The sequence below is a fragment of the Chlorocebus sabaeus genome, chromosome 16, assembly GCF_047675955.1.
Source record: "Chlorocebus sabaeus isolate Y175 chromosome 16, mChlSab1.0.hap1, whole genome shotgun sequence".
Taxonomy (NCBI): domain Eukaryota; kingdom Metazoa; phylum Chordata; class Mammalia; order Primates; family Cercopithecidae; genus Chlorocebus; species Chlorocebus sabaeus.
Window position 1 is genome coordinate 62018398 of NC_132919.1, and position 24031 is coordinate 62042428.

The 24031-nt window shown below is 40.8% G+C and overlaps 1 protein-coding gene and 1 pseudogene across 1 annotated transcript; one reads left to right on the plus strand and one right to left on the minus strand.

Annotated features, from left to right (window-relative positions):
• The first annotated feature begins 98 nt into the window (after positions 1–98).
• POLG2 (DNA polymerase gamma 2, accessory subunit) lies at positions 99–20789 on the plus strand. The gene is made up of 8 exons (XM_008012078.3): positions 99–3197; positions 6302–6428; positions 6551–6656; positions 8337–8510; positions 13486–13626; positions 16394–16474; positions 18119–18219; positions 20586–20789. The coding sequence occupies exons 1-8, from the start codon at positions 2636–2638 to the stop codon at positions 20749–20751; spliced, it is 1458 nt and encodes a 485-aa protein (XP_008010269.2). The 5' UTR covers positions 99–2635; the 3' UTR covers positions 20752–20789.
• On the minus strand, positions 7132–7838 carry LOC103243192 (ATP synthase subunit f, mitochondrial pseudogene; annotated as a pseudogene).
• Positions 20790–24031: the final 3242 nt, after the last annotated feature.

A 24031-nucleotide genomic window follows, 5' to 3' on the forward strand; every position in this document is an offset into this window, starting at 1 on the left:
TTTATTTTATATATATAATGTCATGTAAAACTTTGCTTAGATGGTCTTTTTTGTTTTGTTTTGTTTTGTTTTTAATCATGAAAACAAATGACTGCTCCTTTTTAATTTGGGAGGCAGGGGGAATCAGAAGGCCCTTTACAATGAACTATTCATATTGCAGGAGTCAATGAACTGATTTAGGTGAATTTTTAGTTATTGGCTACATTGCATAAAAGCTTTGTCAGCTCCCAACATCAGGGGAGTCATTTAATAGCCTTTTCCTTATTTGCTAGTATGGTTAAATAAGAGAATAGTAAAATAGATACAAAGTCATCTATATAATGTGAGAATGTGGATGACTTTGGCAAAATTTATAATTTAAAAAGCTCCAAATAACTGGCTTTTTCAAGAGATTTATTCTCCTGCTCTTGGCTATACTGTGAATTACTGAAATGTTGAACAAACCTGTGAAAGACATACATTCGCCCTTTAAGATGGCCAGGAGCTAAACTTGAGTCTGCTTAACTGATTGAATTTGCACAACGTTCTTAGTGCAGGTTACTTGTAGATTCTAGTCCTCACAGGCTCCCTGGGGCTCTTAACTGTAGTCACACTGGGAGTCATGAATGTCTCCAATAATTCAGGGAATTCTAGAGATCTTCAAACTGTAAGGTCTATTCATACTCAACACAAGGAAAAAACCTCATTAAAATTAATGACTAATCAGGAGGCAACATAACCAAAAGCACAGTGAATAAAAGTTTTCATGGTAGGTTCAACATGGGTTTATTGCTAGAAAGATCCAGGGGATAGCTTTAGGTTTAACTTTGGCTCACCAACCTAACTTTCTAATCATTTATTTCAGTAATAGCTAGAAGTGGGTCTGAATGTTTTCCCAGAGTCTGATACATGGTTTTGCCAGAAGTCTTCAGGAGACTTCATTTAAATTCTGATTATTAAACTGAGGCTTTAATCGACGTTAATGCCTTATGTCAAATGTAAAGTTAGAATTTGCTAGGGCTGGGATAGGGAGTGATATTTCTAGGACTCAGACATTGAAAACTCATTCAGCCTCTAGTAACCTGGATGGTTTTCAGTGGCATGGTTAGTCAAATTCATGGTTTTAAACTTAGAATCAGCTTTCGGGGGAGAGGGGAGGTTGGAGCATTTATTACGTATTTTACTGTTTAATGTCTTAACCGTGGGCCTTTTAATTTGTACTTAATGAAATGATTGTGGGGCTGTGGAAAACATTTACCTATTTACCTTGGAAGTTTTAAAAGACAGTCCACTTTTTAGCATGTGTGTTGTGTCCAGCCTGTGGTTGTCTTTAACTAATAAATGTGATTTTTCTCCCCATTCTCTCTATCTATTTATTTGCGTATAGATCTCTTACCTGGTGTGAATTCCTGAATGTGGAAAACACCTGGCAGTAATAGTACCCAGCTTTGCAGTTAATTACTAGATTTGCTTTTCAGCAATACTGTTGCACTTTCTAGCTGGCCTTTTTTTAAACACTTGTACACACTTGTAAAGAACTATTTCTTGAACCTGGTACAGCACTTTTATTAATGATAAAAGTTCTAAGTTACATTAACTCAATTGCTAAGCTGTTACCCACGCTTAATCAGGTGGTAATTTGGTAGTATCACAGTGAAATGCAGATTGTTCAACTGAGTGAAGCTGGTGTAAGAAATCATGGACTTTGGAATCAGACTTCCTCAGTCTGGGTATACCACTTTTCCGCTTTCTGGGAGGTTCTTAAGGTGTCGACCTATTTAAATAGCAATTATAAAATCAGAAACCTGCGATGTGATTATGAGTCTTAAAACAGTCACAAGTCTCGTTTTGATGAACCCATAGAAGGGTCCCCTGGAAGAAATCGCACATACGTAGTTTTCTGTCTCACCAGGAGGGTTTAAGACGTGTCAGGGCCCCTTGGTTTATTTCTAGTGCATTCCCAGGTGAGGCAGATGCTGCTGGCTGAGGACTGCCCTTTGGAAGCCACTGCAATATTTAAAGTGACTGTACCACTACTTGAGTCACAAAGTCCCATCGCACCCCCGGGAGCTTAAGCGTCAAGACAACAGCTCTGGGGTTAGGCCTAGGCCACCTGGCGGCAGCATTTGCCTACAGTTAAGGCCTGGGCTTAAACTACCGTAAAGGACTAAAACTCTTTAAATGGGAACCAAATGCCAAATCTGGTGTTATCCAAATCACCATCTATATACACCTCAGTCTAAAAGTGTTTGAGGTGTATATAGAAGGTGATTTGGATAATAAAGTATTTTAATTTTCTGGGCTGCCAAACAGTGGCAGAAAGAAGTGACTCAAGTGGCTACAGCACGGTTATAAATAGGTGGGAATAACCTTTATAGGTGCTTACGAGGAAAGAAAAAGATGGATGTGAGGGGAGGGGCGCGAGACGAACGACAAGCTAGTAAAGAACCATCCTAGCCGGCGTCCGCCATGGTGTGCGGGGGAAGGCAGGCGCCGGAACGCAGAGATGCGCTTCCGGGGTGGGGCCTGCCGCCCGCAAGCACGCTCACCTCCGTTGCGCCTGCGCCCTGGCCTACCCGGATTCTGTTAACGGTGGTGGCGGCTTGTTGGGATACGCTGAGTGATGGGAGAGCGTGCTCTTTAACTTTGGAGGGAGATGCGCTCTCGTGTTGCCGTCAGGGCCTGCCATAAGGTCTGCAGGTGCCTGTTGTCTGGATTTGGGGGTCGAGTAGATGCGGGGCAGCCGGAGCTGTTGACGGAAAGGAGTAGCCCCCAAGGAGGACACCTGAGGTCGCACGCGGAGCTCGAGGGGAACGGCGAGCACCCAGAAGTCCCCGGGTCTGGAGAGGGAAGCGAGGCGCTGTTAGAGATCTGTCAGAGAAGGCATTTCCTAAGTGGAAGCAAGCAGCAGCTTAGCCGGGATTCTCTTCTGAGCGGGTGCCACCCCGGCTTTGGACCCTTGGGCGTAGAGTTGCGGAAGAACCTCGCCGCAGAATGGTGGACCTCGGTGGTGGTGTTCAGGGAGCAGGTATTCCCGGTGGACGCTCTCCACCACGAACCAGGCCCTTTGCTACCCGGGGACAGTGCCTTCAGGTTAGTTTCTGCAGAAACTCTACGCGAAATCTTGCAAGACAAAGAGCTGAGTAAGGAACAGCTAGTAGCATTTCTTGAGAACGTATTAAAAACTTCTGGGAAACTACGGGAGAACCTTCTTCACGGTATGCTTCACGATTTCATGCTTCAAAACAGGTGTGGGGTGGAAAGGCGAGGCAGTCTTGCTGAATCTTGGGGATTGCAACTGGCCCTTTATTCCCATGCAAAGGAAGTTAGCTAGTTCTCATCTTTTTGAAGTAATCGAGTATATATTAATAGTGCTCTACCCTGGAGAAAACTGGTCCTTGGAATCATTGCTGTTCCTTAAAGAATCTGTCCGAAGGACCTGGAAACGCTCTCAATTTCACGGGGCAACTTTTGAACACAGTGCTGTCATTTAGTGCAGTGTAGTCTAAGTGCATAAGGAACTACAAAGACATTTTGAACTTTTCTTAGATTTATTCCAAGTGGAAACATTGAAATTATAATTCTGAAACTATTTCATGTGTATCACAGGATAAATCAAGGCCGGGCGCAGTGGCTCACGCCTGTAATCCCAGCATTTTGGAAGGCTGAGCCGGGTGGATCACCTGAGGTCAAGAGTTGGAGACCAGCCTGGCCAACATGGTGAAACCCCATCTCTACTAAAAAGACAAAAATTAGCCGGCCGTGATGGCGAACTAAATAAAAATTAAAATATTTTTATTTTTAGAAGATGCATGCCACAGTATTGGGAGTGAACAAGCTACTTGGCAAGCTGAGGCAGGAGAATCGCTTGAACCCAGGAGGCAGAGGTTGCAGTGAGCCGAGATCACACCACTGCACTCCAGCTTGGGTGACAAGAGCAAAACTCCGTCTCAAAAAAAAAATCAAATAGTTGGGTTAGTTGTTATTAGGAACCAAGATTTTCATTGTAAAAAAAGAGATAATATGTAAAAGAAGGTACGTATAAACTAATGTTAAATATGAATTGGTAAATTAAAATCGAATATGGGTCTCACTCTGTCACCCAGACTTGAGTGCAGTAGTGCAGTGGTGTGATCATGGCTCACTGCAGCCTCAACCTCTGAGGCTCAAGTGAACCTCCCACCTCAGCCTCCCAAGTAGCTGGGACTACAGGCGCATGCCACCACACCCAGCTAATTTTTGTGTTTTTCGTAGAGATGAGGTTTTGCCATGTTGTCCAGGCTGGTCTTGAACTCCTGAGCTCAAGCAATCCGCCCGTCTTGGCCTCCCAAAGTGCTGGGATTACAAGTGTGAGCCACACTGCCTAGCCTTATGGTTTTTAAAAATATATTTCCTAACTTTCTTCATTGAATGTTCCTAGAAGCAATGTCCCTCCGTAGCAATGAGCACACCTAGTGCCCAGATCTTGGTTTCTAAGGTGAACCAGTACTGGGAGAAATGGCTGATTCCAGTTCTAGGGTTAGGGGAAGTACAAGGTGAGTTTAAAACACTTTATAGTGCTAAAAAGCAAAGAATTGCTTGAAGACTAATGGGTCATATCAAAAGGTCACAGATGCTGACTTGAGAAGGGTTGTCACTGGCTACGTCTAGGACAAATTGAACATTAAGATACATATTAATGATAATGGATCATAACACATTGATTAAAATCTAAGAGCCCATAGTATTAATCAAAAACAAATAATTGAGCCTAGAGGTTGGGAGTGTGGGGAAGAGGTAGAGAAAGCTTATGTTTTTACAGAAGCTATGGAATAAATGTAGAAGGAAAGATACATTAGAAAATTCACCATTTCTTAATATTGCAATCCCTGATACAATTGATTCAAGCAACAGTCATCAATGGATTCTAAAATATTGGGTGAAATACTGTTGGAGAGCAGGATATTATTAGGGAGTGGATATTTACTACCTTAACCAAGTAATCAAATTTGGTGTCATCAGTAGTGGAATAACTTGATAACATGTTTCTCCTGTTATTATGCAATAAGATACACACATCTACTATGTAGTATTTTGCTAAAAATTATTAGCCGAAAGTAAATCATAAGGAAACAATCAGACAAATTCCAAATGTGGGATAATCTGTGACTAACCTGGACTCAAAAGTTAGTGTCATTAATAGCAAAATTAAGGGGGAAAGGAGTCAGGGGAAATGTTCTAGATTCAAAGAGATGAAAGAAACCTACTCAGAATGCCATACGTGAATCTTAATTGGAAAGAAAGAGAACAGTAAAAGATATTTGGGGTGAAAATTGGAACAAATAAAATATCCGCCATATGTTAGATTATATTGTGGTATTATGGTTCACTTTTTATGGTGGTATAATGGTATATAGGAAATATTTTTATTTTTAGAAGATGCATGCTGCAGTATTTGGGAGTGAACAAGAAAAAAAAATGTAGCAAAATGTTGATAATTGATGAATCTAGGTAAAGGGTATACAAGTGTTCACTGTATATGGATGTTTATTATTTTTTCAACTTTCTTGTAGGTTTGAAAATCTTCGCTGGGGAAGGTGGCTCATGCCTGTAATCCCAACACTTTGGGAGGCTGAGGTGGGCAGATCACGAGGTCAGGAGATGGAGACCATCCTGGCTAACACGGTGAAACCCCGTCTCTACTAAAAATACAAAAAAAATTAGCTGGGCATGGTGGCGGGTGCCTGTAGTCCCAGCTACTAGGGAGGCTGAGGCAGGAGAATGGCATGAACCCGGAAGGCGGAGGCTGCAATGAGCCGAGACCACACCACTGCACTCCAGCCTGGGCGACAGAGCGAGACTCCATCTCAGAAAAAAAAAGAAAACTTCAAACTAAAAAGTCGGGGTGAAACTACCTAGAATTAAGTGGTGATCGACAGGGTCTCACTCTGTTACTCAGGCTGGAGCACAGTGGCACCATCCCAGCTCACGGCAACCTCAGCCTCCCAGGCTAAAGTGATCCACCTACCAGCTTTCCAAGTAGCTGGAACTACAAGGCACACACCATCATGCCTGGCTTATTTTTGTATGTTTTTAGAGATGAGGTTTTGCTGTGTTGCCCAGTCTGGTCTCAGAACTCCTGAGCTCAAGCAATCTGCCCACCTCGACCTCCCAGAGTACTGGGATTATAGGCATGAGCCACCGAGCCCGGCCAAGATCTGTCTTTATAGCTCCATGATACTTGTACTGCTGTGTTAACATTATCACTACTATAGATGTATCTATTGACAAAAGTAATTTGGGTTTGTGGACTAGATGTATACAATTATTTATGTTTTGACAGGTGCCTTGGAACACTATGTTAATTGCCTGGATCTGGTAAACAAGAGGCTACCTTATGGCCTTGCTCAGATTGGAGTGTGTTTTCATCCTGTTTTTGACACTAAGCAGATACCAAATGGTGTTAAAAGGTATAAAAAGTGGCAAATAACTTGGCCTTGTATTTAAATAGTCAAAAACCAGTCATTTCCACTTGGGATAGATTATATAATTTTCAGATAAGCTAACTTCGTGATTTTTTTTATATCTAAAGAATTGGTGAGAAGACTGAAGCTTCATTAGTATGGTTTACTCCTGCGAGAACTTCAAACCAATGGCTTGATTTCTGGTTACGTCATCGACTCCAGTGGTGGAGAAAGGTACTGCAACAATAAACTTTAATAGTTAATAAACTGTCATAATGTATCAGTGGTAATTCTTCTGACATACATGAAATTTTATTTGATATATGTAGCTATTAATATGTTATACAAATAAAAAACCTCTTTGTAGTGGTTTTCATTGTTCCAGATTACAAAGTTACTTTGGTAAAAACATTTGTTGGACTCAGATGTGTTTGTTGATTAGCCTTTCTGTATAAGGTGAAATTCAAAGCCCTCACCTAGCATTTCTGGCTGATGTAGAGTTTGACCCTTGACCATTGTCACAGCTTCAGCTTTTCCTACCTACCTCCATGAACTTTCCATATTAGTCAAAATGGCTCTATAATTGATAATCAAGTTTTAGTACTCACTGAAGAAAAGAGTTGAAGTAAGCATTTTTGTCTCGCCATGTGTTATGTTACCATTTCCCGACTCAAACATCCCCAAATACCCATTTAAACTGTATGGAATAATCACGAGTCATCAAGAACTTCACAGAAGGGTAAGAATGAGGACTGGACTATCTGTTACTTTCTTCTTTATCCCAGTTTAGTTCATGGTTAACATCCCCTCTTCCTTATTGGCCATAAAAAGGCTGGATAACATCAACAGTTTTTTCTCTGTAGTTCTTTCCTACTAAAAAACAATACTTTAAGCAATATACTCAGTATTTTCACTTTTATTTTTGTTGTCTGTTTTTGTTATTGTTTTTTTTTCCACAAGTACCAGTCATCTTATATTTGGAGGTTAATTCCCATTAGGATATGAAAGGATTCAGCAGCAATCGAGATTGTGTTCCTTATGGAGGGGCTCTGGCCAAGAAGGTTGTTGGGGGAGTACAGAGTGTGTCTTCTTCAGGGTACTTGCGTAGCCACTCGTGCTTGAGCTCATTGTAGGAAAGGCAGTAGATGAAGAGCATGTAGGCTGCCAGCACCGTGGTAAACCCTGAGATGCTCCCCTTCTTCATGTTGATGTACTTGTTGTAGTACCAGTAGTAACCTCTTCGAAACGCTCCAGCAGTGCCATTAGGGCTGAAGTCCCACATCAAGATCCACCTTGGCAGCTCCCCTAGTTTGACCTCCAGAAGCGTCTCGTCCTTCACTGGTACAACTGACGCCATCTTCGTTTTTTTAGAGACATAATCTCACTCTTTGGCCCAGGCTGGAGTGCAGTTGCACAGTCACAACTCACTGCAACTTCTTTTATTATTTGTAGAGATGTTTTGCTCTGTTGCCCAGGCTGGTCTCGAAGTCCTAAGCTCAAGTGATCCCCCTGCCTCGGCCTCCCCAAGAGCTGGGATAACAGGCGTGAGCCACTGCGCCCAGCCAGTATTTTCACTTTTTAAAAACTAAATTTCAGCAACCTGTGGTCCCAGCTACTCTGAATCCTAAGGCAGGAGGATTGCTTGAGGCCAGCAGTAGGAGGCAGCAGTGAGCTATGATTGCACCTGTGAATAGCCACTGCACTCTCTAACCTGGGCAACAGAATGAGACACATCTCAAAAAGAAAAAAAAACTAAATTAGAATATATTTTAAAATTTGTTTTCGGGACTTGAGTAGTTTCACACATTTGCTGAATTAAAAAGTATCAATTTAAATTCTTACAGATAATTATGGGAGTAGAGTTAAATTATCATGTATTTATATGTTAAGACAAACTTAAATTTTCTTTTCCAGTTTGCCATGAGTCCATCTAACTTCACCAGCAGTGACTGTCAGGATGAAGAAGGCAGGAAAGGAAACAAACTTTACTACAGTTTTCCCTGGGGAAAGGAGTCGATAGAAACCCTGTGGAACCTAGGAGATCAAGAACTTTTACACATGTATCCTGGCAACGTATCTAAATTACATGTATGTTTTACCTCGAGCTCCTATGTATTTTTTACCCAGATTCTCTAAAATCATTTCTGCACCATTTGAGAATAAGGTGCAAACATGGTGTTCCATGACCCCTTAATACTTCATTGTGTATTTTTCAGATGCAGAGACACTCACCTACATAACTACAATCCAACCATCAAAATCAGGAAATTAACAGTAATCCACTATTGCCACCGAGCCCTACAAATTGAACTGATTATCTCAATAATGGCCTTTGTAGGTCCAAGATCTTATCTTTCATGTAGTTGTCATATGCCTTTACTCTCCTTCATATGAACAGTTCCTCTTGTCCTGCGTGACCTTGACATTTTTGAAGAGTACAGTCTAGTTAGTCTATAGAATATGCCTTGACTGGGATCTGTCTGCTGTTTCCACGTGATTTATATATTTTTGTCGGGAGTACTACAGAAGTGGTGCTGCTGTCTTCTCAGTGTGTCATGAGGAGTGTTACTGGTGATGTTAACTTTTATCATTTAGTTAAGATTGTGTCTACCAGATTTCTCCAATGTAAAGTTAATAAATATTTTGTACTTATGAATTAACTAATGGCCAGGCACGGTGGCTCATGCCTGTAATCCCAGCACTTTGGGAGGCTGAAGTGGGAGGATCACAAGGTCAAGAGATTGAGACCATCCTGGCCAACATGGTGAAACCCCGTCTCTACTGAAAATACAAAAATTAGCTGGGTGTGGTGGTGTGCCCTTATAGTCCCAGCTACTTGGGAGGCTGAGATAGGAGAATCGCTTGAACCCGGGAGGTGGAGGTTATAGTGAGCCAAGATCGTGCCACTGTACTCCAGCCTGGCGACAGAGTGAGACTCCATCTAAAAAAAAAAAAAAAAAAATTAGTAATTAAGTGTCGTGGGCAGATACTTTAAGATGATGCAGATAATTTCTTTGTCACCAAATTTTGCCTTACTGGTTGCAGCATCCATTGATGATTCTTGCCCAGATCAGTTATTACTGTGAGGTTTGCCAAATGGTGATTTTTTTTTTTTTTTTCCTTGAAAGGGTTTTTTTTGAGATGGGATTTCACTCTGTCGCTCAGGCTGAAACACAGTGGTGTGGTGATAGCTCACTGCAACCTCAAACTCTTGAGCTCAAGCAATCCTGCCTCAGCCTCCCAAGTAGCTAGGACTACAAGCATGTATCACCTCACCTGACTAATTGTTTAATATTTGTAGAGACGGGGTCTAGCTTTGTTTCCTGGGCTGGTCTCAAACTCCTGGGATGAAGCAATCCTCCTGCCTCAGCCTCCCAAAATGCTTGGATTATAGGAATGAGTCACCATGTTTGGCCATGTCACCAAATTTGGCCTTACTGATTGCAGCATCCCTTGATGATTCTTGCTGAAATCAGTTAGTACTATGAGATTTGCCAATGGTGTTTTTTTCCCCTTTCCTTTTTTTTTTGTTTTTTTTTTTTTGTTTTTTTAAACCAAATTCTATCATTCCTTCTAGATTTACTGGTCAGCAATATACTGTAGAGTAGAGCTTTTCCTTCTCCCCCATTTTTTTTTATATTGGTATGGATTCACAGTTTACTTTCTCAGTAGGTTACAGTGTGTTACTGTCATTATTTATTTTGATGGTCAAATTGTCCTAGACTTGGCCAGTGTCCTTTTGACATATCTCCATCATTGTCTTGATGAGCACTTCCTTACCTTTTGTAGCAATATATTGTTCCAGGATCATCAGTGAGCCAAGACTGTGCTACTGCACTCCAGCCTGTGCAACAGGATGAGACCATGTCTCAACAGAAAAAAGAAAAAATACATAGCAAAAACATAGGAGTTTATATATAATGAGTAGAAAGTAGATTAATTTTTATTTTTTTATTTTTTGAGACGGCGTCTCACTCTGTTGCCCAGGCCAGAGTGCAGTGTCGCGATTCCCAGGTTCAAGTGGTTCTTCTGCCTCAGCCTCCTGAGTAGCTGGGACTACAGGCACGCGCCACCACGCCTGGGTAATTTTTGTATGTTTAGAAGAGACAGGGTTTCACCATATTGACCAGGCTGGAGTTTTTAAATATGAATAACTAATGAAAAACTAGAAGGCTTAACTGGTGAACATTTTCCTTTAACTCCACCACCATCACACTTCATTTTGGGGTATTCAGCTCTCAAATGAAACTTATTGGTTAATTATCATAGTTAAAGAACAGCTCAACCTTGTGCCTAGGGATTTAAAGATGATTTTTGTATTGTCACTATTAGTCTCTTATTTTGTTCTTTTTTTTTTTTCTTTCTTTTGTATGAAGAATGGGGTCTCACTATGTTGCCCAGTCTGGTCTTGAACTCCTGGGCTCAAGCTGTCCTCCTGCCTCTGCCTTTCTAAGTGCTAAGATTACATGTGTAGCCACCAAGCCCAGATTATTTTGTTCTTTTATTGGTATCATTTTCACTAATGAAGAGTTTTCCTATTGCAGAAATTTTTTCTTCCATGACACTGTTCCTTTTCTGTTTCCAGAGTTCACAAAATTATTCATCATTAGTTGACTATGTTATAAAATATTAAGTAGAATTTCTGTCATTTAGTATGCTTTCTTGAAATGTTTCTCAGGCCATTTCTTTCTAAAAATTATTTAATAGAGACAGGGTCTCGCTGTGTTGCTCAGGCTGGTCTTGAACTCCTGGGCTCAAGCGATCCTCCTGCCTCAGCCTCCCAAAGTGCTGGGATTATAGGCGTGAACCACTGCACCCAGCCTCTTAGGCCGTTTTGTATATGTTTTTAGTTGATTTTATAGTTAATGTCCAAATATATTTTTTAGAGAACAGTGAAGCAGACCAATAAAGGCTGAAGAACAGTTAGGATAGAAAATAATTTGTTCTGGATGGTGTGAGAAATCAGATATTGTTAGAAGAGTTGCCACCAGATATCCTGACATTGTTGGATATCCAATTTTCAAAAAATTAGAAAACATTAAACAGTTTTTTGTTTGTTTGTTTTAAATAGAGATGGGATCTTGCCATGTTGCCCAGGCTGGTCTCAAACTCCTGGGCTCAAGTGATCCTCCTGCCCTGGCCTCCCCAAGTGCTGGGATTATAGGAGTGAGTCACTGTGCCCAGCCTAAAGCATTCTTCATACTTAAAGATTCAGATTTAGATTTTGTTTGATTCATATCACACCACAGAATCTGTCAATACTTGAGTTTGTCCTTTTTTTTTTTTTTTTTTTTTGAGATGGAGTCTCACTCTGTCACCCAGGCTGGAGTATAGTGGCACAATATCTGCTCACTGCAACCTCTACCTCCTGGGTTCAAGTGATTCTCATGCCTCAGCCTGCCGAGTAGCTGGGACTACAAGCATGCACCACCACGCCCAGCTAATTTTTGTCTTTTTAGTAGAGATAGGGTTTCACCATGTTGGCCAGGCTGGTCTCGAACTCCTGAACTCAAGTGATTCATCCACCGTGGCCTCCCAAAGTGCTGGGATTACAGACATGAGCCACTGCTCCCAGCCCAGTTTATCTTATTAACTATCAGTTCTGTAACTGTGTGAAATACAACTGGTAGAATAGAGTCCCAGGTATCAGAAAGTTTATTGCCTTTGAGGGCAAATTCTTGTGAATCTTTAAAGTATCATATGCAATTCAAATAGGTTTAAAATGTCAGTATATATATGTATTAATGAAGACTGGTTGATCATGAATAATTAACAGAAGCTGAGGATTTAAATTTGTGGGCTTTTCTCTTTTTCTTTTTTTTTTTTTTTTTTTGTTCTGTGACTCTAGCCAAAGGTGGTTATTTAAGTATTTTTTAAAATTACATTAATATCCAGGTGAATAATGATTTACAAAAAAAGAAAGATGAAAGTGCAACTGTTTTTATCCAAAACTTAAAAAATTTCTAGGATTGAAATTTTTAAGAAATTTGAAATGATTCCTCTTCAATTTAGAGAAGTCTATTTATCAATATTTAATTCATATCATGTACTATGATGTAGTTTATTTTCATAATTATGGCTTTAATGCAAAAAGTAAGTTTTTAAAAGATTTTTTTTTATGAAAATAACTTTACATTTCAGAAAATTATACTCCAAATCCCTTTCCCTAAAGCACACCATTTTTTTCCCTAAGGCCTCTTCTGAACTTTATGAATAATCAGTGAACAATTTTTACTTCAAGTGTTACCTTTCTAGGCCAGGCACAGTGGTTCACGCCTGTAATCCCAGCACTTTGGGAGGCTGAGGTGGGTGGATCACCTGAGCTGAGGAGTTTGAGAACAACCTGGCCAATATGGTGAAACCCTGTCTCTACTAAAAATAGAAAAAAAAATTAGCCAGACATGGTGGTTTGTGCCTGTAGTCCTAGCTACTCAGGAGACTGAGGCAAGAGAATCACTTGAACCCGGGTGGCGGAGGTTGGCAGTGAGGTGAGATCACACCCTTGCACTCCAGCCTGGGTGACAGAGCGAGACTCCGGCTGTATTTAAAAAAAAAAAAAAAAAAAAAAAGGGTTACCTTTCTGAATACTAACTCTTAGCTCAGAAGCATTAAAAGAATAGTCTGTAGGGCTGTTGAAAAAATGGATGCCTAGGTCCCACTTAGTTGAGTTCGTTCAGAATCTCTGGGATAGAGCCCAACCAAGCACCATAGTTTTAAAATTCACATTTGGGCCTCGCTGATGAAACATCGGACTCACTGAGAGCAGAGAATGCATCTTTATCGTCGTCTTGGGCCCAGTGCCTACCACGGGCCTGGTACAGAGTGGGTGCTTCGTAAAATGAAACTTTACTTTTGTATTCCGATTGTGTAAGTCTAAAATATGTACTCGGGAGGCTGAGGCAGGAGAATCCCTTGAACCTGGGAGGTGGACGTTGCAGTGAGCTGAGATCGCACCACTGCACTCCAGCCTGGCCAGGCAACAGAGTGAGACTCCGTCTCAGGAAAGAAAAAAAAAAAAGTTCTGTGAAATGATTCTTTATTTTTCTTCTGTTTTTCTGTGAAGGGCCGAGATGGACGAAAAAATGTGGTTCCTTGTGTTCTGTCTGTAAATGGGGATCTAGACCGAGGCATGCTGGCCTACCTCTATGATGCTCTCCAGCTGACGGAGAACTCCTTTACAAGAAAGAAAAATCTTCATAGAAAGGTGCTGTTGATGTTTTAGAGATAGGCTTGGGAAACTAAAAATATGGGTGGTTGTTGTTTTTTTCTTAATGTTAGTGTGCTTGGTTTCTACCATAAACTGTGAATAATAAAGTTAGTGCATGTAGTCTAAGTATTTTTTAGTTTTTTTAGAATCTGGCCACAGGAATAAGAATCAGGTTCTCACAGAATAGAACAAGGCATCCCTAATAAGTATTCCCAAAGGCATTTCTGTTTAATTGTGAACAGACAGCTGTCTCTGTGACTCCTAGCCCCTGAACCTTTCCATTGGTGGCTTCCATTTGTATCAGAAGCTGAAGCATTGGTACATAGGAGGAAGAAAGACCCGGATCAGGGACACCAGTGCTGTTGACCTCTCTGCCCCCGGGTATCTGGCTTCTGGTCTCGTGCCACATGGCTGGTCGCTGGATCAGAGGAGCTAGATGTGGGCCTGGAAAGGCTGATTTTAGTGCATGAACGTGCACTTGGAGCATTTTTATGGATCAAGAAAATTGAGAGGAGAAGTTGAAGTTATAGGAGAGAAAATAAATGACTAGTGGGGCAAGATGAAGGAAACAGGAGGGGTCAGGATGGAATCAAGAGCCCAAGTAGAGGAATGTGTCTTGAAAAGGAGTTATTTGAAACATCAGGGAAGAAAAAAAGGATAGTGAGATAATAAAAAGGCTACTGGGCTTTTTGGCCTTTGAAGGACATTTTACTGATACCCTCTATTTTCTCAGGGATTTAGGAGGCACTATTAGTTTAAATGTGGAAGAGTGGGGGTTTAAATGGCACGAGTGGGGAATAGTCATATATATACCCTTTGAAGATAAAAGGAAGCTGCCCCAAATCAAAAGTTTTAACAAGTAATGTTGAGTTGAGTGTTCAGCTGGGATTGGAAACCATGAGTTTGTAGGAAACCACTCTGCTTAGTTAAGTAATTTATACAGTGTTCATTTAGCCTGCTATAGCCATGGAGAAGTCTGATTATAGAAATTGTTCTGGGGGATGGGGGTTATAAATGGTATGTAGCTAATAAAGAAAGGAATCCTTTATTTTTCTTATACTCCACTTCCAAACCATCAGCAAATCCTGTTTGACTCTAACTTCAAAACATATCCTGAGTCTGACCACTTCCTAGCCTGTCCCCTGCTACCACCCTGCTATAAGCCACCGCCACCCCTCCTCCCCCGATAGAGTGGCTCTGTTCAAAGGTGCATGTTGTGTTGTTCCTCTGCTCAGAGCCCTCCGGGAAAGCTTCTCATCTCACTCAGGAAAAACCGAAGCCCTCTTTTTGATCCGCTATTCTCCACCTCACTCAGTCTGCTCCAACAGCACTGACCTTGCTATTTCTAGAACATGCCGGAGATGCTGCCAGCTCAGAGCCCTGTCATTTGTATTCCCCATTGCCTAGAGTGCTCTTTCTCCATCATCCACGTCTTGTCCCCCCACCTCCTTTCCAGTGTCCTCTCAAGTGTCACCATAGGAAAAGGACCTTCTCTGACCACCTTAAAGTTGCTGAAAACCTCCCCCAGCCTGCCCCTTGCCAGCATGTTCCATCTTCTTCCTTTTTTAGCACCTACCACCTTCACATATGTTATTTACTTATTTTTATCGTCTGTTTCTCCCTGCCACGAGAGACAGAGATTTTTGCCCCTAGCACCTGGAACTGTTCCTGGTATCAGAGGCATTAAAATGTTTGTTGGATGAATTAATGAATGAGAAGAGCAGGCTGGGCTGAATGGCTCATGCCTGTAATCCCAGCACTTTGGGAAGCCAAGGTGGGTGGATCATTCAGGTCAGGAGTTGGAGACCAGTCTGTCTGGGCAACATGGCAAAACTTTGTCTCTACAAAAAAAAATACTAAAAACTAGCTGGGCATGGTGGCATGCACCTGTAGTCCCTGCTACTTAGGAGGCTGAAGTGGGAGGATGGCTTGAGCCCAGAGACGGGAGTTGCAGTGAGGCAGTGAGTGGAGCATTCTAGCCTGGGCATTAGAGCCAGACCCTGTCTCAAAAAAAAAAAAAAAAAAAAAAATTTAATTTTTTAATTCAAAAAAGTATATATGAAAAGAGAGAGGAGCAGTAGGTTTTGACAAGAGAGAGAAAGTTGAAATGCTAAGCCACGTGGCCCTGGCTGGTAGGGTCCAAAGTGATGCTTGGAAGAAGCATTTTGACTGAGGGAGTTGTCAGAAAATGGGAGGGTCTCAAGTTAATTTGGTTTTTTTTGTTGTTTTTTTTGTTGTTGTTGTTTTTGAGACAGGATCTCACTCTGTCCCCCAGACTGGAATGCAGTGGCATGATCTTGGGCTCCCTGCAGCCTTGACCTCCCAGGTCAAGCGTTCTTCCTACCTTAGCCACCTGAGTTGCTGGGACTACTGGTGTGTGCCACACCCAGCTAATTTTTTTTTTATTTTTTTTGATAGAAGTTTTCACCATGTTGCCCAGGCTGGTCTCGAACTCCTGAGCTCAAGGAATCCACCTGCCTCAGCCTCCCAAAGTGCTGGCATTACAGGCATGCACCACCATGCCTGGCCAATTTAATTTCTTTCTGCCAAACATCGAAGTGGAGAAATCTGGAGGGCAGCTGAATATGTTATTACATGGTGTTTTTATGACCTCAGCTAACTTCTATTTTCACACAGAAAATTGTAACTGTTAAGAAACTGTGTTTGTTAATACTTGTGTTATATTTAAACTTTTGTTATATTTAAACAAACTATGCTTTTTCCCCCTTTCCTGTCTTCTCCTTCCCCCATTTAATTGCCTTAGGTACTTAAACTTCACCCTTGTTTAGCCCCTATTAAGGTTGCTTTGGATGTAGGAAGAGGCCCCACATTGGAACTAAGACAGGTGAGTTAAATGAGTTTAAATGTCATGATTTTAATTACAGGTTGAGTATCATCCAAAATACTTTGGACCAGGACGTTTTGGATCTCGGATTTTTTTGGTATATTTGCATCTCTAATCCAAAAATCCAAAATCTTAAATGTTCTGATGAGCATTTCCTTTGAACTCAAGGTTTCAGGTTTTGGAGCATTTTGGATTTTGGGTTTTCTGATTAGGGATGCTCAACCTAACATCCCTAATCAGAGTGCAGTGGCACGATCTCGGCTCACTGCAAACTCTGCCTCCCAGGTTCAAGCAATTCTCCTGCCTCAGCCTCCCTAGTAGATAGGATTACAGGTGACCACACCTGGCTAATTTTTTAGTATTTTTAGTAGAGACAGGGTTTCATCATGTTGGCCAAGCTGGTCTCTAACTCCTGACTTCAAGTGATCCACCCACCTCAGCCTCCCAATGTGCTGGGATTACAGGCGTGAGCCACCGTGCCTAGCCTTTCCCCTTTGAACTTAACACTTTTGATAACTGACTATATTCAGATATTCTAGATATATAATTTGATTCTTCTAATTTGTTCTGATGATTAAATACTCTTAAGAAAAGCCATGGGGGATGGCTTTCATTTCGTTCCAGAGACTCCTTCAGCAGTCATCATTTCTGTCTGGGTAATTGAGACTCAGTCCAGACGTGAACGTGGACACTAAAAAGATTTAAAGACTTTGAGAGTCCCCCAGCTTTCTGACCCTGGCTTCTGTGGAGAGGTCTGGGAAGATGGGAGGTAGTGAACTCAAAGAAGATACTGGCTTATGTCCCACATTTTCTCCCAGGGTATGGCAGCCTCCCTAATACACTTACAGCTAGGAAACTCCTAGGGTGATGTAGCTCAGTCACCATTTAGTAATGTCTGGAGAGATTTGTGGTTGTCCTAAGAGTGGGAGGGTGCTGCGGGCCTCTCCTGGAGGCCAGGAATACTGCTAAACACCCTGGGTCAGCAGTGCCAGGGTAAGGAACCCTGCTCTGGACTGTTGGTGCTAGACTGTTAAGGGGGTTTTAAATTATGCTTTGTTTTGCTTCCCTATTGCTTGTTAAGAAAACAGTAAAGTTTACTATGTCATTTATTCATCATTACTTCTGTATTTCCAGTCAAGCTTTTGTCTCCAGCATTCCAGTGAAATTGGTTGATCAGTCTCGAAACATTTTCCATGGTTGGCTTCTGGAGTACTCCTCTCCTTTTCCTCATCCTTTTTCTTTCCTGGCTCTTCTTCCTCTTCCTGACTTGGTGGTATAACCTAGGGCTCAGGTCTCACCTGTCAGATGAGGGCTCTGAGTTCATACAGCCCTTTGCATCTCCTGGTTTTTTTTCTGACAGAATCTGTTTTGATTTTGTGTTTTGAATGATGATAATAAAAATTCTTATTTGGCATACAGATTTCTCAGAAGATTGGCATTTAGTACTCAGCTTTGCAATGCTTACTTCATTTTCAGAAGTATACAATTTATGAAGTATATGATATGGAAGTTATAAACATCACATAAAGAAACATACCCATTTTAGAGATTGAAGAGGGTGATCTGTGGCTTCACAAAAATAAGATAATCACTCTTAACTACCATTATTTCTTTCATATTTGAAGTTTTTCTATTTCTTTCTAGGTTTGTCAAGGGCTATTTAATGAGTTACTAGAAAATGGAATTTCTGTGTGGCCTGGTTATTTGGAAACTATGCAGTCCTCATTGGAACAACTTTATTCAAAGTAAGACTTGTATTATCATTAAAGAGTGTATTTCTTCAACAGTTTTTGATTATGTTTCCTTATGAATTACAGAAACAAATCTCTTCTAAATTTATATATAAAATATAATTTTAAATTATTCCTCACTTCCCCTTTTACAGAACTATGTATACTTAGTTCATTGCTACAGCAGGGAACAGGATTCAGCAAAGTGTGTTTGAGTACATGCCATGTGCAGTTCCAAGACTTAATGGCATGAAGTTTGTATACCTCAGCTTATCCACTTATGGATGAAAGTATGTATGTAGACAGCATGTGTTGAATCAAGACTGAAGGAATATGAGTGGAATGCCTGTCTTTGCTGGCATTGTGGTCCATTCCGAGACTGAGTGGAAAGGAATTCTATTCTGGAGGGATAGTCTATTCTAGTCTTCTAAGGGATTGGCACCTCTGTTCACCCAATTGCTCAAGACAGAGAAACTGGCTGTCATCCTTAACTCCTCCCTCTTCCTTATACTCTATATCTAGTCCATCACCAAATGCTGTAAGCTTGCCTTCTAAATGTATCTCAAATCCATCTCTGTCTTCGCTGCCACTACCCAAGCTAGAGTCAACAATATCTCTTGCCTGGATTATTGAAATCATCTCCTAATTGAGCTCTCTGTGTCTAGTCTCACCCCATACTATTTCATTAATTGTTGTTTTTAAATAATCCATTCTTGTTATTTTTTAAAAACTTTTTGCGTTGAATGCATATCTTTTGGGTGAAAAGTTGTGAAGCATTGTGTTTTGATCTTCAGTTCTCTGAACATTTGTTAAAATACACCTTCCAGGCCAGGCGTAGTGGCTCACACCTGTAATCCCAGCACTTTGGGAGGTCGAGGTGGGCGGATCACCTGAGGTCAGGAGTTCAAGACCAACCTGGCCAACATAGTGAAACACCGTCTCTACTAAAAATACAAAAAATTACCCAACGATGGTGGCTTGTGCCTGTAGTCCTAGCTACTTGGGAGGCTGAGGCAGGAGAATTGCTTGAACCCAGGAGGCAGAGGTTGCAGTGAGCTGAGATCGAGCCACTGCACTCCATCCTATGCAACAGAGCAAGACTCCTTCTCAAAAAAAAAAAAAAAAAATACACCTTTCAGATGATGTCCAAAGAAAAGTAGTTTTCTATAATTAGAGCATCTAATGGTTTTATTACGTATAAAATGAAGGGGCAGCACTTGAACTTTCTTGTCCTCTCAGGTTCTAAAATCTTATACTTTGAGCCATGTGGACATTATCAAGTTGCGGTTGTTCTTTATATGGTAAAGGTTTTATTGTCCCAGGATATTTTTATGAAAATATTATTAAGCACCTACTATATTTTATGCACTTTGATATAGTAGTGAACAAGATAGAAAAATTTACTATTCCTTTTTTTTTTTTAGACAGAGTCTCACACTGTCTCCCGGGCTGGAGTGCAATGGTGTGATCTCGGCTCACTGCAACCTCTGCCTCCCGGGTTCAAGCGATTCTCCTGCCTCAGCCTCCCTAGTAGCTGAGATTACAGGCACCCCATCCCCAGCTAATTTTTTGTAGTTTTAATAGAGATGGGGTTTCACTATGTTGGCCAGGCTGGTCTCGAACTCCTGACCTCGTGATCCGCCCACCTCGGCCTCCCAAAGTGCTGAGATTACAGGCATGAGCCACCACGCCTGGCCATACTATGGCTTATGTTCTAGGAGGACAAAATAGACAATAAACAGAGAAATAAAAAGTTTCTGATGGAGTCCTACAAAAGAAACAGTAATGAGATAGTGTGACTTGGTAAGCATACAGAAGGTCAGCCGTGCGTCTGTCTGTTTGGTTATTACTGACCTAGAAGCTATAAGCTAACATACTCAGTAATAAATGAAACATGATTTTGGTATAATTTGTTATACCAAATTGCATCTTTATTATAATATTGTTTATTGTAAGAAACTTCCGTATAATTTGTTATACCAAATTGCATCTTTATTATAATATTGTTTATTGTAAGAGACTTCCATCTAAAATAATTGTTCTCAGATTGCGTCCAAGAACCAAAAGGTGGAGATTATGAGGTTCATCTGTGATATCACCCCAAATGCCCAAATGATGTGTTGAGGTACCAGTGTTTATTCTCAGATTTGATTTGATTTGATGACTTTTCAGCTTTAGCAATAAGTTAGAAACTGTCTGAAAAGTTTACTTTAAATACGATTCAGAACTTTACAAATGTTGGGTTTTTTTGATCACCCTCAAGCCCTGACTGAGTTTGTGACTCTTGAGAGTGCATGGACACTGGCGTGACAGCTGGCAACATGGAGGAATTTATCATTTACATTTGTGCTCATGTGTCTGTTTAACTACTTTGTTCTTAGGTATGATGAAATGAGTATCCTCTTCACAGTTTTGATCACTGAAACTACTTTGGAGAATGGATTAATACATCTGAGAAGCAGAGACACGACAATGAAGGAAATGATGCATATATCCAAATTAAAAGACTTTTTGATTAAGTATATATCATCAGCTAAGAATGTATAGATTTTTATATTTGTATAATAAATATTCTTCTTTCCTAATTTGGTTGTCTTATGTTCACTCAGATTTATTTCTAGCCCCTTTGCACTTACGAAGTGGACATTTGTGGTGCCTGCTTTCATTCAGTGTTTATATTTTTGATGTCTTTCATTGTATCAGGAATATGTTCAGCTACAAGAAACAAAAATCTATACTGGATTAAGCAAATTGGGGTTTGTTTTTCTCATATACAAGAACTCTACAGGGTAGACTGTCCAAAGCGAGTATTACTGTTCCTATAGTTAGGGACCTAGGCACTTCCTTTCTGTTCTGCCATCTTTCGTACGCTGGTGTTTATCTTTATAATTGTCGCTTCAGGATCATAGGTGGCTGTGTATCTAGTTAGGAGAAAAGTTAAAGAGAGAAGAGCTAGTCAGCCAAGACTCTTCCCTTTTAAATTAGGAAAGTAAAAACTTTTCCAGACATCCCAGTTGGAAGATGTCTTTACATCTCTTTGGTCAAAACTAAGTCAAATGATGATTTCTAGATAAATCACTATCCAAGGGAATGAAAATGATTTAGATCAAACAATTTATTCCTTGAGGCTGCAATAGTATCTCACTCTCTCAGAAATGGGCTTTGTTACCAGGAAGGAAAAGGTATGGAATCTGCCACATCTATACTGTCAGATATCAAAAGTTAACCTAAAAATCAACTTTTAAAACTTAAGAATATTTATGGATTTTTGAAAAGCAAACTAAAATATATGTTAGATGTCATCTATTGCGGTTTGTTTCCTGTCTAATATCTATGTTTATAAGAAATCTTTTCTGTGTTGATATGATTGTGTAAAATATCCCATTGTTATCAACCTGACAAAAATTCCAACTGACAGTGCCTGTAAAATATTTCAAAAGTTTGGCTAACTTATCTTAATTGATTTTACTTGGTAGGTTTTTCTCTCTTTTTTTTTTTTAACTTTAATTTTAATTTTTTTGTAGAGACAGAGTCTCAGCATGTTGGCTAAGCTGGTCTTGCGCTCCAAGCCTCAAGCAGTCCTCCTGCGTTGACCTCCTAAAGTGGTAGGATAACAATTGTGAGCCACTGTACCCAGCCTCGTTTTGATTATTCTATGCTTTTTTTTTTTTATTATGGAGAATTTTAAAAACAGACATATAATTAATAGTACTAATCCCGTGTACTGATTATCTAGCACCAACAATAGCCAAGCCTTGGCCAGTCCTACCTCATTCACCAATACCACCCTTCCATATTATTTCAGTTATTTATTTAAATTTATTTAGCACCTACAACAGCCAAGCCTTGGCCAGTCCCACCTCATCCACCAATACCACCCTTCCATATTATTTCAGTTATTTATTTAAATTTATTTAGCACCAACAGCAGCCAACCTTTGGCCAGTCCCACCTCATCCACTAATACCACCCTTCCATATTATTTCAGTTATTTATTTAAATTGATTTATTAATATACGAGACAGGGTCTCACTATGTGGCCCAGGCTGCTCTCAAACTCCCAGGCTCAAGTGATCCTCCTGTCTCAGCCTCCCAAAATATGGGGATTATAGGCATGAACCACCTCGCCTGGCCTCCTTGAATATTACTGCAAGGCAGAGAGCAGATATCATTTAATCTGGAAATATTTTATTTAAAGATCTTTTGTTAATAACCACACCATTATCACATTAAAAAAATAACACTACATGATGTCAAGGAGTTATTTACAATTTTCTTGGGTGTGATAATGGTGTTTATATTTTTCTTTTTAAAAAAATCCTTCTCTGACAGATACATAAGTTTATGGTATCTGAGACTTGGTTTATAATTCTGCTGTTCAGAAAAAACTTGAAGTGGTAGGAGATGAAATAATAGCACTGAGTTGGGCAGGCGTGGTGGCTCACATTTTTAATCCCAGCCCTTTGGGAGGCCAAGGCAGGTGGATTACCTGAGGTCAGGAGTTTGAGACCAGCCTGGCCAACACCGTGAAACGCTGTCTCTACTAAAAATACAAAAAATTAGCTGGGTGTGGTGGTGGGCGCCTGTAATCCCAGCTACTCGGGAGGCTGAGGCAGGAGAATCGCTTCAACCCAGGAGGCGGAGGTTGCAGTGAGCCGAGATTGTGTCATTGTACTCCAGTCTGGGTGACAGAGTGGGACACTGTCTCAAAAAAAAAAAAAAAAAAAAAAGGAAGTGGTAGTAGTGAGTGTCTGGTTGTTTCTTTTTTGGAGTTGCCAGCAACCACTGATTAATACCTCAAGTGGTGAGTTCATTAAAGCTTACAAAATGGGGATCTTCTCTCTTCCTTCTTTGTTTGCTAGAGAACTTTTTTGGGGGGTTTTTTTTGTTTTTTTTTTTTTTTTGAGATGGAGTTTCGCTCTTGTTGCCCAGGCTGGAGTACAATGGCGCGATCTCGGCTCATTGCAACCTCCACCTCCCAGGTTCAAGTGATTCTCCTGCCTCAGCCTTCCGAGTAGCTGGGATTACAGGCATGTGCCACCATGCTTGGCTAATTTTGTATTTTTTGTAGAGACAGGGTTTCTTCATGTTGGTCAGGCTGGTCTCGAACTCCCAACATCAGGTGATCCACCTGCCTCGGCCTCCCAAAGTGCTGGGATTACAGGCGTGAGTCACTGTACCCAGCCGTTTGCTAGAGTACTTCTATGAAGAAAAGCTGCTCACCGAGATATTTGCTTATGTAGAGGTATGGGAAAGGTAGGATAAATGCTGGATTCTTTAAAGTTATTCCTTTTGATGCTCAGATTGTCCCATCTTTGGCCAATGGGAGCCTCTTCAAGTTGGCCTCCAGTCTTTTTTTTTTTTTTTTGGAAACAGTCTTGCTCTGTCACACGGTCTGGAGTGCAATGGTGCGATCTTGGCCTACTGCAACCTCTGCCTCCCGGGTTCAAGCTTCCCTGCCTCAGCCTCCTGAGTAGCTGGGATTACAGGCGCCCACTACCACACCCAGTTAATTTTTTGTATTTTTAGGAATGTTTCACCATATTGGCCATGCTGGTCTCGAACTCCTGACCTCAGGGTGATCTGCCCACCTCAGCCTCCGAAAGTGCTGGGATTGTGTGAGCCACTGCGCCTGGCCAGCCTCAAGTCTTTTTGACACACCTTACTAGTCTGATAATTTCCTTGCTATCTAATAACTACTGTAGAGATTGTATATTTCCATGTTATTCCAAGGAGCTCTGGGTTTTTTTAAATTGGAAAAAAGTGGACACCATACTTTGGGTACTAGGAATGCTCATTGATAGAAGACGATCTTTGTTTCTAGGCCT

Bases quoted from the DNA above. Each gene is read 5' to 3' on its own strand.
- POLG2 (XM_008012078.3), top strand. From the start codon at position 2,636: ATGCGCTCTCGTGTTGCCGTCAGGGCCTGCCATAAGGTCTGCAGGTGC. The intron at 3,198-6,301 runs GTATGCTTCACG...ATGTTTTGACAG, and splicing joins ACGGGAGAACCTTCTTCACG to GTGCCTTGGAACACTATGTT. The intron at 13,627-16,393 runs GTGCTGTTGATG...TAATTGCCTTAG, and splicing joins AGAAAAATCTTCATAGAAAG to GTACTTAAACTTCACCCTTG.